Source organism: Micromys minutus (assembly GCF_963924665.1).
Source record: "Micromys minutus genome assembly, chromosome: 10".
Classification (NCBI taxonomy): Eukaryota; Metazoa; Chordata; class Mammalia; order Rodentia; family Muridae; genus Micromys; species Micromys minutus.
Genome location: NC_137979.1, coordinates 34,165,647 through 34,181,837, shown reverse-complemented (window position 1 = coordinate 34,181,837; position 16,191 = coordinate 34,165,647). Strand labels below are relative to the sequence as shown.

The following is a 16,191-nucleotide window of genomic DNA, read 5'->3' as shown; positions in this document are numbered from 1 at the left end:
TGAAAGGAATCTTGGGACAAAAAGAAAGCCTTGGGTTAAGAATGGAAATAAACCAAGGTATAAACTGGATAGAGAGGTTTAATCTCAGTACTAGGGAGGCAGGCACAGGCAGATCTCTGAGTTCAAAGCTAGCCTAGTCTACAGAGTGAGTTTGGGGGAAGTAGGGGAACAACTAAAGAAAAAAAAAAAAAAACCCTAAGATTGCAACATCAACAATCACACACACAAAAACCCAAACAAACAAACAAACAACTCTGAAGTGATGGGAACCAGCCCCAGTCACTTGGTATCTAACCCCCACAGACACCACTGTTGCTATAACGGAAGGCATTCTTGGGGTTCTGATTTTACACGGTAGCAGCATTGCAAAGGTAATCTGGTAAATCTGGAAGTTGCATGAAAAGTGTGTGGAATAATGTGTTACAACACACAAAGTGTGGGGGATGGATGGTGTGGGTCCTGTGGGTTGTGTACACAACTTGTTGCAAAACTTGTTCAGAATCCCTTGTTGGTTTTCTGTAGCAATCTCTTCTGAACGAATAACATTTCATTGAAATTAATATGTCCAAAACAAAACAACAACGTCAGAGTTCCGAGTGCAGACATTTTAACTGTCCTGCCTCAGACAGAAAGAGGTCTTCACTAGGTGGAGTAATTCTCAGCTGAACCCAAATTCTAATCTTGGTAAATGTGACCAACTGCTTTAAACTGCCCCACACCTGCCACTACCCCACCTCCACGTCCAAGGAACAGGGCCAGGTTCTGCCCATGTTAGCGATTTATACTGTAGCTAAGTATAAAATTAGCTATATATAAGGTGACAGACACCTTAGCTATTTACACTTTTTCCATAAGGGGAAGAAAATAACAATCGTGAAGATTTATATTGTTGACCACCATGTAATCTCTTCTTTGGAAACTCAGACTGTCTTCGTATGTCAACCAGAGACAAGCAAAGGAGTGTTGGAAAGAAGGACTTAAAACACTCAGAGTACTGCACATGCTGAAAGCCTTTTCAGTGTGACTAGCTGTGTAGGGAGGGGCTGTGTGAAAGAGAAATGATACAAGATAACCCACTGTGTAGCAACTGTAAGGCCGGATCTACCTGCCAACTTCTTCGAACTGCCAACTACTTTAACAGTCCTTCTTGATGAAGGGGAAACTAAGGCAGCCTGTGAGGTCAGAGTGAGGGCAAAAGTCCCTGTAGGTTGAAGTAGAGGCAAGGTTAAAAAAAACACTTACGTCTGAGGATTTCCCGTTGCTTCCTGACGTACCAGGTGTACAGGGCAGCTCTCTTCTGGGTCTTCATGGGGGTGCCCTTGTTGAGGTGTTGAGACAGGTGGGATTGGTTCAGGCCTGTGACGTCAACCACCTCCCTCTGGGGGATGTTGTGCTGTTGCATGTATCCTTTGATCATTTTGGCAGCCCTCCACGGGTCCTCACTAGACAAAGAACCAGAGCATTAGGATGCTGGTGAGTGCGAAATGCCCAAGGGAAAGTATTCACCTGCTAGAAGCAAAAACTTCCCATAGTTCCCCACCAGTAGGTAGGTCTGGAAAACTAGAGAGGTAGAGGGATAAAAGCAAACTAAATTAGAGGAGTAGGTGCCTCCCACCAAATAGCTGCAAGATAGAGCTTTTCCTTCTGAGACAGGCTCATCGTTAAGCCTACCCCAACTCCCCACTCTCCAGACCATTCCTAGGCTGTGGACGAAAATGCTCTTGCTTTGTTCTGCTGTCCGTGGGTTTTAAGAGACTAAAAGACAAAGAGTCCCATACACCAGAGAGTGCAAGATACCTGGAGCCCAAGTTGGCTGAGATGATCCTACAGGGAACCAGAGCAGTTTAAAAAGTTTTAGTCCAAACCTCTCCAACATTATTCTCCTTCTGAAAAGGAGGTCCAGTCGGTCAAAACAGGTCTGTGTGCACACTTCCGGGAACAAAAGCAACAGTCTTCTAAAGACTGCCTGTATAGTAAATAAAACTATTTTTGTTTGGTGTGTCTAGAAACCTCCAGCAATCAGACTGAAATATTTCATAAGCAGGTGTATAATTGTGATTCCTTTTGTGGTGAGATAGAACATTGTTTTTGGAGTTTTAGAAAAGAGTTCTCAAATAAGCTGTCCTGGAGTTGAACAGGACACGTACAAAGCAGGTATTTTTTTTTTTAATTATTCATAGCCCTGCCTCCATAATAAAACGCATTTCCATATTGTGAGTAAGACGTTAATGGTCCCCAATACTCTGTTTGCCTGTATGATTTCATCCCTCTGATATAGGGATAGGATATAGGAAGGCCACTGGGAGGTCATAGTTCTCCTGGATTTCATGTTTGGGCTGAGAATAAACCTGCTTCTCTTCCTCACAAATGCAGGCACAACTTGCATTATAAATAAACAGGAGGGTGGCTTAAAAAAAAAAAAACAAAAAACAAACAAACAAAAAACTCATTTTTAACGTTACTCTTACTTTTTCTGGCTTGTTAAATAGGTGACTTAGAATGAGAACTGTCATTGAAATTAAGAGACTAAGAAAGCCTCTTAGAGTCCTAAGAGACTAAGTCTCATAATGCACAGCACAAATCAAAAGTATTATAGGAACAATACAAGTAGTCGTATGATTTATTTAACGCAGCCATAGAAACAATTCTTCACTACATGTTGATAAATAGTATATATAATATATTAACTTAACAAGACATCAAAAAGCAAAGAGAAAAATGGGTTCAGATAAAACAATAAAATGTGGTGTTAAAGCTGAGGCCAAATTAGATACAGCGGTAAAACAATTATTTTTCAATGATGCCTGAAAAATCAATTATTTTGTTTAACGTGTTTAAAATCTCCAGCAATCAAGGGAAATATTTTATAGGCATTTGAATTGTGACTATTCAGAAAGCCTTGGCTATCGGATTCGTGAGAAAGCCAGGCTTTGAATGAGATGTTTTTGAGAAAATTGTAAACGTTCACATTATTTATACATAAATCAACGATTTTCTCAAGCATTTATAAAGGCCCAGAAAGTAAAACAACATAATGAAATAGTTACAACAAAAGCAGAAGAAATGCGCTCCAGTATCAGACCTGGAAAACTCATCCCGAGCAGGAGAAAAACAGGCGATCAACATTTTAGACATAACCACGCAGATAGCAGCGATCGCCTAAAAAGCTCATTGTTGGTTAACATTTCCACAGACGTTTTTAAGAGTGGAAAAAAAACATTTTTAACAGATACGAACAATAGCTTCAAAGGTTAGAGAAATCCGTATTTGCGTTTTAAAGGTTAATACTGTATCAGTTTAACAGATCATTTGGCCATTTTCCCTTTGTTTAGCTTCTTTACCGGTTATTCTACGTGCCTAAAAAAAGAAACCCAGCGTAATAGTGTGTTCTAAGTGTGCGTGGTTCCGTGAAAAGGGGAATTAACTGCAAGATGGTTAAGAAAAAGAAAAGCAAAACAAAACAAAACAAAAAAACCACTGAGACAAAACCTTAAGGCCCGGAATTAAAAGATTTGAATTGGGGGAAAGGTGGCGTGGTTACACCTTAAAAAAACAAAACAAAACAAAACAAAAAATAAAACAAACAAACAAACAAACAAAAACCCCCAACAAACTAAAAAACGTCTGGGATCTCAGAATGTTGTGCGTATTCCCGAGGGGAGAGCTCTGAGGCCCAGGTAAGGAGCTATTAGGAAACACAGTTTCCTCGCTAGGATAAACTCGCGGTGGCAAGAAGCGCTCGGCCTTTGTAGGGTCGGCGCAGGTGTCAAATGCAAACCCACAGCGGCCTCAATGTCCGGTCCGCTCCTTCCTCAAAGGTGACTTTGCTGCCCCGGAGCAGAGAATCCCTGGGCCCCAGCTCGCGCGCGGGAACCAGAGGCCTTGGTCTCTAGGTGGTCCACGGGTCTCCTAAACCCCTGGGGCACACCAGCCTCCGGGCCACAGCCGGGGAGCACTGGACACCGCATTTTGCAACCTTCCTCTCGGACCAGGCTCTTCCAGCCCGGGTGAAGGCGACCAGGCAGGCCACCGAGTGACCCTCCTCCCCCCGCACACCTTTCTTTTCTTTCGGACTTACAGGGGAACAAGGGGGTGGAGCGGGAAGAGAAAAACAAAAGAGAGTGCCTGGTAGCCTGCAGTCGGCTGTGCGGTGACCTGAGAGCCGCTAGCAATTTCTTGAAAAATTACTTTAATAAAGTCGGACGCTCCAGGCCCAGGGGAGGGAAAGCGGCACCAGCTTGCGGACGGGACAAAGCTTCAGGGTGTGTCCTGGGTCCTCACCCCAGCTACAGTCTGGGCTCCTCTCCTTCTTCTCCCTGTGGCTTGGGGGTGGGAAGAAGGCCCAGGTCCTAAGACCCCTGACTCAGACAGGCTCTGCGCCCGCCCTCAGAGCTCTGCGGGTGTCGGCTGCCCGGAGCAGCGCGGGGGACCTTGGGGCGCTCCTCGTAGCTCCGTGCGTGTGCCCTGAGAGCACCCCCTCCTGCGTTTTGATTTCCTTCCCTTTCTAAGCCGAGTTTACAACTTCACCAATGAATAACCCGCCTCTCTTTTCAACCTAATCACGTTCTTTGTGTACTTTCTGTTGATGATTTATAGGAATAAATTAATAATACCCCAACTCCACGTGCTGAAGTTTATGTTACATCTCCGCTGTGTCCAGCCCGGCGTGGGGACCACGATGGAGAGGAGCCCCAGGCCTCCCAGGCTTCCCTAAGTAGGCTTGGAGGTGAGCAAGACGGTGGCTCTCCAGAGAAAAGACCTAGGCCCCAGGGGACTGGCAACGGGGTGCCGGGTTTCTGAGCCAGGCCCCAGGACAACTTTCCTGCCAACTTGCAGTCCCAGACCTTCCGAGGGGCTCCGTACCCCAGTCTGTACCCTTTATGCCTGACACCGTCCAGGCCCCTAAACCCAGCCAAAGAGAAATCCTTGCCTCATGGAGAAACAGCAACGGAAGAAACCCAAACTTCTGAATTAAAGCAAAAACATTTTAGGGGGTTAAAAAAAATTTTTTAGAAGTCCTCCAGATTGCCTTAGCTAGAGGGCAAGCGGCCGGGTTTCCAAAGCGCAAATTCAAATGCAAGGTCATATCCCACCCCAAACGCGCGCCGCGGGAGAGGAAGCCGAGCCGCTGAAGCCGCCTCAGTCACTCCGGAACTCTGAAACTTTGAAGCCGCAGGGCTTAAGAGTCAGAGGCCACGCGAGGGGGCTCCTTTCTGAAGCCAAGTGGCCCCGGAGCGACGTGTAGTCTAAGGGAGCCGCTTAGCTCCTTGGATAATTAGTAACTAGCTGTCAAAGCGTAGGCCCAGGCGAGAGGACCTGCAAGTGATCCCAGCCACCCGAGAGGCCGCCAGGCAGCCTGGGTTCCCCCAGGACCGCTGGGGTGTCGCTAGCAAGACGCGTACACGCCCACCTCTGCAAAAGAGGATGGTGGTCTTAGGAGCACGTACCCCACCTACTCTCCCTTTCGTTCGTGGTTTCTTCTGCCCGGCACTGGTGACCCCACTCCAAACTTTCCACTTTATAATTCTAAATCTGGAGCTCACACCGGCGCTGCAAGGACCCAACCAGAGAACTTGCTTCCCAGGCCTCGGCCTCGGATGCTGCGGGGACCCTCTGCAAAGAGCTGCAGTTCTCTGGGAGAAATGCGTGGCTTGGGGGTTTGGGGAATTTGATGGGTCCTTGGGGGAATTGCAGCTGTTTCGCTGCACCCACCTGCCCCTCTGGTCATGTGACCTAAGGCTCCGCACCTTCGGTTCTTGTGCCTGGGTACCACCAACAAGGTGCCTGGGTTCAGGGTGCCCGCATAGGTGGAGGCAGATGAAGCCTCAAGGTTCTAGGTCGCCCGGTGGAGGGCCAGGTTCAATTGTTAGCAGAAAAGCGGAGCGCCCCCGGGATATTTTTCCCGTGGAAAGGGGGCTTGCGGGACAGCAGTCTGCACCGCATGCCTCCGGCGCGGGGTCGGGGACTCCAGAGACTGCGCGGGCTCCGGCGCGTACCTCTCTCTCTCGCCTACCTGAGCATCCGGTCCACCTCGGCCCGCTGCTCCGCGGCCTCCTCCGTGTTGAGCGCCTGGAGCTCTTTGAGGATAGGAGGAGTGTCATAGTCGTCGCCGTCCTCTGAGCCCTCGTCCCCAGACAAGCGGCCCTTGGCGTGGCCATTGGTGAGAGTATGGAAAACCGGCTTGGTGTCGAGATCCGCCCCGCTCCCGGGGGACAGGGGCAGTGTCTCCAGCTTCACCCCGAAATTCGGGGACGGCAGTAATTCCTCCAAGGCCTGGATCAGCACTTCCTTGGTGACTCCGGAGCTCAGCAGGGCACTCAGGAGTTCTTGCTGGAGCGACGTGAGCTTGGACACCATTTTCCAAGGACGGAAAAAGAAGGACTTGAGGGGATGGGTGGGTGTGAGAGAGGAGGGTGGAGGGGAGTTTTACAAGAGAACCCCAAGTCTTGGAACCCCTCCACCCTTTAGCTTTCAGACACCTGTTACTCTCTGGGGTCCCGGAGACTCCTCCGAGAGGAGTCAGAAAACTTCTAACTTGCCATGATCGCCACCATTAGGCCATATAAGATATGCAAATTAGTGGGAAGGGCTCGGCTTTCGGCAAGATGCAAATGGTGGTGGGGAGGGGGGAAAACCGAGAAAGTGGGAGAGCCTAGGGACAGTCCAACGGAGCCAGAGACTTGGGCGGGATTGGGACTTGCCAGAGCCCATTGTACTCGCGCAGGGGGGCTCAAAATCTTCTCTACTGATTCTGTTTATCAGCCAAACTTTAGGTGACCTTTGGACTTGTAAAGCAAGTGGCTTGCAGCTAAGTCTGGGTGGGGGTGGGGGGCTTTCCATTGGCGACGGGTTCGGCTTTAGTCCCGAAAGAAGAAACTGCGCTGCTGGGGTTCAGGTGAGAGAGCTGGAGAAAGTTGGGGTGCCTTGGAAAAGGGGTATGGGGGAGGATGAGGGGAGCAGAGAGCCTCCAGGGTGTCTGCAGGTAGCAAGCCAGATGGTGGCGAATCCAATCCTTTGGGAATGGGCGCCAGGAAGAACAGTGACTTTAGGCGCGCTTAGAACGAATTGGGGGTACCCCATTTCTTTTTTACCTCGGTTACCGTTCTCCAGGCCCTCCTCCGATCGGCCTGGTAGTTTGGATTCGCAGGATTGCCTGACCGGGACCGCGCGCTGTTAGTGTGCTAGAGGCCCGCGGGACCCTTGAAAGGAGACACCGGTTCATTTATGGCCAGAGGGAGCAGCGAAAGTGGAGCTCTGCCGCTGCTGGGCTGCAGCAGCCACTTGCCCCACCGAGCCAAGGGGAGCAGGACACCTGGGGCTCGCCCTCTGCCTAAACCCGGAACATAACATCGCCCTGGGCTCTGCACCCAAAACTAGGGCTGCGGAGCCTCCTTTCTAGTAGTGAATGCATTGCTTGAGCAGCGCTGGACTGACTATAGTAGCGGTGGGTTACCCAGGCCCACTTTTTCAGGTTCCTAATTCTAGGATGTTCGCTTTGCTGGGAGTTAGAGTCGCGCTCTATAAACACAAGTTCACTGTGGTGGTGTCAGGAGTCTTGTGTGCAACCTAAAGCAGGCACCCCCATAGCCATTGAAGAAAAGAAAATTTTTTTTCCCACCCAGGTCTGGCCCGGAAGGAAGCCCCGAGCCTTTTGGCGCGGCAGGAGTTTCTGCCACATCTCCCCTGGGACCCGGAGAGGAAGGAAGGAGGCACAGGCCGCACCCAGACCTCCAGGCTGGGACCTGACCTGCAGGGGAAGGAACTGCTTAGATCCACACACACTCACACTCCAGTGGTAGAAGCCATTTTGAACCTTGGCACCCTCACTTGGGAAATATACTCCCAATCTCCAGGATGCAAAAAAAAAAAAAAAAAAAAAAAAAAAAAAGAGGAAGACCACCTGTGCAAAGCTGGCTCACACCTGTGTACACACTTCCCGGTCTGTAAAGATGGGAGGCCGGTTCCCGGTGGTAAAAATCTTCCAAAAAGTCTGTTGGAAGCTTAGGGTTCTCAGAATCAGGGACGTTGGGGTTGGAAGAACTGGGCAAAGGTTCAGAGTCATCAGGAGGGCAAAGGAACTTCTAAGTACATTCTCTTACTGTGTGCACTTTCAAACACAACCAGTTAGGAGGAAATTGTGTCTGGGTCAGAGATAGAGATGACTATTAAGGAGGGACAGGCCAGCAGCCCTTGTCTGCCAGGCACAGCATCAGACCTCCTGGCGGTGCCTAGACTGCTCGTTTTGATGCAGTCTGCTAATGGTGAGGATTCATTGAAAGACAGCGGGCACAGGTGCTAGGTACCAGGATCACCCGTGGGGGGACTCGGGGAGAAAAAAAGGGGTAATTGTATTCATGGGATCCCGCACAAGGTTTATACCTCTCACCGTTTATCTGAGAAAGGGGTTGTAAGTTCACAGAAATGGGACCCTTCATTTCACCTTCCTGCTTTCTAGTTTGTTGTGACAAGTGACAGATCCGTGATTCTTATGGTTGTACCCTTTCTTCCTCACAGCTCCATTCAAACAGAATAATAAAGTGTTCAGAATAAATGTTTTGTAGTTTCCTGTCTTTTACCCAATATCATGATATAAATGTGATGAACATCGGTTTCTGTCTTGAGCTGGGAAAACCCATTAAAAAGTCACCATCACCACCGCTGCCCGCTTATCAACACAATTGTGATTTGTAGTCCTAACTGTGATGTGTCACCAGATACCCAAACCTCCCTCTCTCAAAAAACTCTGGTATTAACCCCTTCTTCCCCCCCCACGCCGCCCCAGCCACCCATGTGAATGAACAAGAAGCTGCAACTGGAGTTCAGAGAACAGTTTATGAGTGTGCAGGTAGGTCTGCTAGGTGTTCATACTCTGACACTGTCCTACCGACACGTTTCATTTACTTAGAGCAATATCGGGTACTCTCAAGCAATTGCAATTACAGATGTATGAGCAGATGTGACAGCCATGAGCATGTACTTTATTATTATTATTATTATTAATTATTATTATTATTATTATTTGTTTGTATGAGTGATTTGCTTGCGTGCATGTGTGTGCACCACATGTGTGCCTGACGCCCTTGGACAGAAGAGGGTGTTAAATGCCCTGGAACTGGAGTTACAGACAGTTGTGAGCTGTCGTGTGGGTGCTGGGAATAAAATCTGGGAACGTGGGTCATCTGGAAGAATAGCCAATGCTCCCAACCATCAAGCCATCTCTCCATTTATTTATTTTTAATATTAAAATAAAATCTTAATTTATTTTAATATTAAATTTAATATTTTAGTGTGCCTGAATGTCTGTGTAGCATGCGCATGCAGTGTGTAGGGAGGCCAGAAGAGGGCGTCTGATACTGGAACCGGAGTTACAGGTGGTTGTGAGCCCCATGCGGGTGCTGCAACTGAATCCTGGGTCTCTGCAAGAGCAGCAGGCACTCTTAACTGTTAAACCATCTCTCCTGCTCCCATTCAAAATTATTTATATTTATTTTATGTGCAAAAGCGTTTTAACTGCATATATGTCTGTATATCATCTGTGTGCTTGGTGCCCTTAGAGGAAAAAGTGGGTAGTAGATCTCCTGGAACAGAAGTTACAAACAGTTGTGAGCCACCATATGTGTGCTCAGAACCAAGCCAGACATCCTGCAAGAGCAAGTGCTTTTAGCTGCTGAGGCATCTTTTGAAGCCCCGAAGAGTCTATGTTTTTGTTTTTGACCTGAAACTCAGTATGTAGGCCAGGCTGACCTTGAACTCCAAGGGATCTACCTGACTCTATTGTCTTCCCGCTGGGAGTAAAGATGGTCCCATGTTTTGATGGACTCAAGAAGCATCTGTAGGAGCTGTGTGCATATTGTTCTGGGTGTTTGTGCACATTTCTGCAAATGAATCCTAATTTAATTAGAAAAATAAAATCTATTCCAAAGCCATGTACAGTGGCACTTGCGGGGTAGAAGCAGGAGAATCAGAAGTTCAAGGCTTGCCTGAGCTCTATGAAACACTGTTTCAAACAACAACATGAAAGGAATTACAATGTATACAATGTATACAGTGGTGCCCATTAACTTGCTTACCAGTTGCTTATAGTTGGTTAGTGGTCTTCTAGAATCGTTTTTTATTCACCGAATATATAGTTCATTATCATTAAAATTCATAGGCTGGCGAGGTAGGGTGACATATACCTCGAATTTCAGCAGACTGAGTAGGAGGGTCCAGAGTTTGAGGCCAGCCTGGACAACAAGGACTTGTCTCAAAAATCAAAACCAAACCAAATAAAAACCTGGAAATTTAGTAGGTTATCAAGTATGTCCCAATAGTCAATAATCCTTTTTCATAAGGGGTTAGATAGTAAATATTTTATCTCTGTGGGCATTCAAGTTTCTGTGGCAACTACTCAATTCTGTTGCATACAATGCAAAAATGAACACCTGTAGTTGTTCCAATAAAACTTTATTAAGAACATTGGCTTCCAGGTGGTGATGGGACACGCTTTACCATTAATCCTAGCACTTGAGAGGCAGAAGTAGGTGGATCTCTGAGTTGGAGGCCAAAGTGAATTCTAGGACAGCCAAGGCTTCACAGAGAAACCCTATCTTGGGATAAGGGGAAGAAAACAAAAACAAAAGTCTCCACAATAACAACATTGGCTGACAATGTATTTGGTTTGTGGACCACACTTTGTTAAACCTGGGCAAATGCTTCTGTAAGTCAGGACTTGTATTTACAAATCGATGTTACAAGTGGTCTCCTGTCCTTTTGTCCCTCTTGGGATGAGGCAGTAGATGCCTTATTTGGGAGAAAAAGGTGACTTTCCAAGACATGTAACCCATGATATTAGTGTTTGGGAGGCAGACTGATCAGCTGCTTTCTGGGAATGCCTAGGTTGACTTTGAATAAGTTATTCTATTTCTTCTTGGTTTTGTATCATGAACATGTGTAGCTGTTGATGACAATGGAATTTATGCCTCATTGGGTTGTTGGAAGGGTTCAGTGATGTAGTTCAGGGAAATATCTCAAGAGGGTCAGCATAAGCAGGATCGAACCAAGTACTTGCTCAGTAATTCATGGTTCAGGAGTTCCTTCTCTCTTTCCCTCCCTCTCTTCTCTCTCCTTTTCTCCCTCTCTCGCTCTCTTCCTTCTTTTCTCTCCCCCCTTTCCAACTACCCAGCCTTCAGGTAAGCTCACTACCAAACACTGCTAAATATTCACTATGTGTGAAGCCCTTTGAATGAATCAGCGAACCCCAACCTACATGGTCCCCTCCACCTTTCAAAAAAAAAAAAAAAAAAAAAAATCACATCCAGTTCCAAGACCCTATTCTCCAAGCCTTCTGTTATGAGATCAATTAGCCAGCAAAACTCCTAAGGGCTGACTTTTCTGATCTTTTGATTCAACAACACACATTCTTCTGCTGGGTCATTTTTAGAAATAGGGTGTTTCCAGCAGCTTGTAAAAGATTAAATTAAAAACCAGCAGCCTAGTATGATATTAAACTAATAAATACTACACCTAGCATTGAGAACCTTCACTGCAGAACAGTAGACCACACTGCTTCCTCCCTCTGCTACACCTGTGAGTACTGACTCTGGTTGGTGAGCTCGGCACACAGTGAATAGTCCTTGGATGTTTATAGAGTATAACATGGGCTCCGCATATAGTAGGTATACCATAAATATTTTTTCATAATATGATAGGCCAAAGTGTATAGGGAAAAACCCCTGTAATTTTTACTGGCATTTCTTGGAATCTGTCTTCAGAGTAATGTTAAATTAAGTTCTGAGAGTTTGCTTTGAGGTTCTAGCAGGTGAGTGCCGCTACTCTTACACCCTGCACTTACTTTCTACTAGGGAAAGGTTTTTCTCTTCCATCCAGCACAAAGCTGCTGCAGGGAAGCACATGGCATAGCGAGGAAGAAAGGGGACAGCCACCTAGCCAGCCAGACCAGCCTCTTAACCCTGGTGACAGATGTCACAGGCAGATCACCCTCATACATCCAAATGTGGTGGAGTGTGTGTGTGTGTGCTTATTGAAAATTTTTTGATATTAAAGTTTGTAAAAATACATATAAGCAGAATCACATAGCAATGAAGTATGCTGTCTAGATGGCTCACTATATAAAGGCACCTGCCTTTTACACAGTGTGGAGCCTAACACACTGTGAGTTTGATCCCCAGGACCCACAAAGTGAAAAGAGAGAGCTGAACCCTACAGGTTGTGCTCTGATGTTCACCCTGAGGCTGTGGCACAATTATGCCTCAACACACACACACACACACACACACACACACACACACACTAAAACATAATAATAAAGTTCTAATGAGATAAATTGTTAAGTCATTCCCACATTTTTCTTCTCATAAACCTCTAAAACTGGACATACCATTCTCACTTTAATAGGGAGGAAACAGAAGCCCCAAGAGTAAGATTTTCCCAAGACCCTACACATGGCTAAGGACTGGAACCTGCTATTTGAGTCGAGGACCATCAATGCCCCACTAAGCCGTTATTTCCTAAGGACACTGTCTGTATGCTGGGCTAAGCAAAAGCACAGCCTAGGTGTAGGAACAAGGTCTCTGAGTAAGACTCAAGTGTTGCCCATTTCATTTCTACTGCCATGCTCTGGAAATAGAACAGCTCTTTCTTATTTCTTCTTCAGAAAATGTGCCAGGAAAGGGTCTGTTCTACGCACTAGGCTTCTCTACCCATTAGCATTATCCTGTGTCTCCCTCCTTTAGCCCTGGAGTTCTTAGTTCTGAGCAGTGGGTCACACCTCTACACTCTGCCTACAGTGCCTTGTGAGGATTCTGGCTGCAACTTGTCCCCTGTACATGAGTGTGGCCACTCAGCCTTGCATTAAGGGATGACCAAGGTACCCTTTTATGCTCTTGTGACCAGATGCAGACTCAGCTCTCAGGCCTGGGGGTAAAGAGCCTTTGGGGATGATGACTCAGCCAAGCAAACATTTCCTAAGTGTGAGTCACATGCTGGGCAGTGCGTTAGGGGTCTGGGATCGTTTGGGACAAGTTAGATTTAATTCCTGCTGGAAAAATGAGAGATACAGACATGTGTGTATCTCTCTTTATATTAGATGGAATCAAGGAGGCTTTGCAATGTGAATCAGTTATTCATTTATTCCTCATACCTGTCCCCAGGACAGCATTTTTCTTTCTAGTTTTCTTAACTATCTATCTATCTATCTATCTATCTATCTATCTATCTATCTATCCATCCATCCATCCATCCATCCATCTTTCTTCTTCTTCTTCTTCTTCTTCTTCTTCTTCTTCTTCTTCTTCTTCTTCTTCTTATTATTATTATTATTATTACTGAGACAGGGTTTCTCTGTACACAACCCTGGCTGTCCTAGAGCTTTCTCTGTAGACCAGGCTGGCCTCAAACTCAGAGATCTGCCTGCCTCTTCCTGTCATATGCTAGAATTTAAAAACAGTTCCTCCTGGCTTCAGTTTTCAAACCAGAAGTAGGTGCCACAGGGAAGCCAGCTTGTCATCAGACTGACCTGGATTTGAGACCTGTCTCTGCTGCCTCCTAGATGTGCCTTTGAATATCTGGCCACTCTGAATCCCAGTTTCTTTATCTAGAAAATGGACAATATAGAAATCAGTAGGGCACATGCTATTTGTAAACTACCTGGCACAATCAATAAATAGAAGCAAATCTTAGCAAAAACAGGGAAGGCAGGGGCTGCGGAGATGGCCATCAAGAAAGTGCAAATGCTGTACTTCTAGTGTTAGGATGGCGGGGACAGGTATGTTACCATGGTTTGCTGGTCAGCCTGTCTTGTCTAATGAGTCAGTCCTACCTTCAGTGAAAGGTTCTTTTTTTAAATAAAAATTTAAAATCCCTGTCTTTTACTGTAGAGAATGGAGAAAGACAGTTATCAGCTTCTGTCTACCACTTGCACACACAGACAAGTGCACCTGCATACACACATGCACACACAGGCAAGTGCACCTGCGTACACACATGCACACACAGGCAAGTGCACCTGCGTACACACATGCACACACAGGCAAGTGCACCTGCATACACACATGCACACACAGGCAAGTGCACCTGCGTACACACATGCACACACAGGCAAGTGCACCTGCATACACACATGCACACACAGGCAAGTATACACACATGCACACACAGGCAAGTGCACCTGCGTACACACATGCACACACAGGCAAGTGCACCTGCATACACACATGCACACACAGGCAAGTGCACCTGCATATACACATGCACACACAGGCAAGTATACACACATGCACACACAGGCAAGTCCACCTGCATACACACATGCACACACAGGCAAGTGCACCTGCATACACACATGCACACACAGGCAAGTGCACCTGCATACACACATGCCCATACACACATGCACCCCCCGACACACACACTGGGGGAAGCAGTAAAGTTTTGGGAAGAGTCAGGGCCCCCAAAGGATGAAGCAGGATTTTAGCACTGAAGAAAAGCTCTACAGCATTTCAGGCAGAAAGAAAAGCTGAACAGAATCTTAGCTTCGAAAGCAGGCAGGAAGGGGGTGGGTGCGGGGCCAGCTGGCATCTCAGGGGGACACCAGAAACTAAGGGCAGGGCTGACGATGACCAACACTGACTGCTAGGCCTATGTCTCTGAACTTCTCCCCTTGGGGAATGAGAGCTCTGAAAGTTTTCATGACGGTGTGATTTTAGAAATGGCTCATTAGAAGGTGGGCATGGTAGCACACACCTGTAATTCCAGCACTTGGATGCTGGAGGCTGGAAGATGAGGAGTTCGAGGCCAGCCTTGGCTACACAGAGTTTGGGGTTGCTATACAAGACCTTTATAACATCAGTCACTGTAGTAGTGACTGCATGTCCTGTGCGTCTGTCATTAGGCTAAGACTTATGTGGTCATCTTGGGTGATCCTTAGGGACCTGTGGTCCATCCCACCAAACTAGATGGCAGAATAGGGATGTGATTTCTGTCAGGATTCAGCCTTCAGATTCACTTATTACACATAGAAACATCATTTAACCCGTGGGTGTCTTATTGATGTGAAGGGTTTCTCTTGCTGGGAAGAGACACCATGACCAGGGTAACTCTTATAAAGGAAAACATTAATTGAGGCTGGCTTGCAGTTTCAGAGGTTCAGTCCATTAGCATCATGGTGAGAAGCATGGTGGCGTGCAAACAGACATGGGGCTGGAGAAGCAGCTAGAATTATATCTCTTGATCTGTAGGCAGCAGAAGGAGACTGTGAGCCACACTGGGCATGTCTTGAGCATAGGAGACTTCAAAGTTCACCCCACGGTGACATACTTCTTCCAGCAAGGCTACCTCCTACTAGTTCCACGCCATATGGGCCTATGAGGACCAATTACATTCGAACCACCACACTGGGCCTCAGTGTTTCCATCTTTAAAATGGGCATGGAGCAATGGCTCTGTTGGTTAAGTGCTTACTGTCCAAGCCTGAGGACCTGAATTTTGATCCCAGCACCTGTGTAAAAGTATAAATATGGATTTGTCATCTCAGCACCGGGGCACGATCACTGGCCAGCCAACCTAGCCAACTGCCAAACTCGAGGCTCAATGAGCTACTTTGTCTCAAAAGTAAAATAAGTTTGAGAGCGAAAGAGGAAGACACCTCTTCTGACACCAACTGCTAACCCCCACATGCATGCACGCCCATGCACACAACCGCACAGGTATATACACACCACACACACACACAGTCATAGTAAAAACATTAAATTTTCTCTTAAATGTAAATAGCAATAAGATCCACCTAAGAGGAAGGTTGTAAGGAATAACTGATTCAACACATGTGAAAGAATTAGGAGACACTTGTCCAGACTGTCAAAGGTGGCATGGCACATCTACAGGCACTGAGACCCAGGGGCACCTTTGATAGAGAGTATCCAGGGACCTCTGTCCCTCCTAGGAAGGAGGCGGTGATGGTCTGTTGGCAGAGCAGGTGCAGTTAAAATTGAGAAACCACGTGAGTATCCATTCCTGGTATTGGTACTAATCCACATTCCACTCTGCTGATTTTTTCTGTATATTATAAAACTAATGTAAACATAAAGGAGTTGACAAACATGAAGGAGACTTAAGAGATTTTTCCATCTCTTCTGTATATCATCCCGTACATCCCAACTTGGGGACTCCTAACCTTATGCACAAAATTGGCAAC

General features: G+C 46.7%; 1 protein-coding gene across 4 annotated transcripts in view; it reads right to left on the bottom strand.

The window, feature by feature from the left end:
- Positions 1 to 6,357, bottom strand: part of HNF1B (HNF1 homeobox B) — a gene marked incomplete at both ends in the record, with an annotated part of 51,435 nt that extends 45,078 nt beyond the window's left edge. For all 4 annotated transcript variants that reach the window (XM_080923407.1, XM_080923408.1, XM_080923409.1 and 1 more), the window contains 2 exons: positions 1,243 to 1,442; positions 6,014 to 6,357. In XM_080923407.1, coding sequence (XP_080779533.1) covers positions 1,243 to 1,442; positions 6,014 to 6,357 — 544 coding nt within the window. The remainder of the gene's footprint in view (positions 1 to 1,242; positions 1,443 to 6,013) is intronic.
- Between the last annotated feature and the right edge of the window lie 9,834 nt (positions 6,358 to 16,191).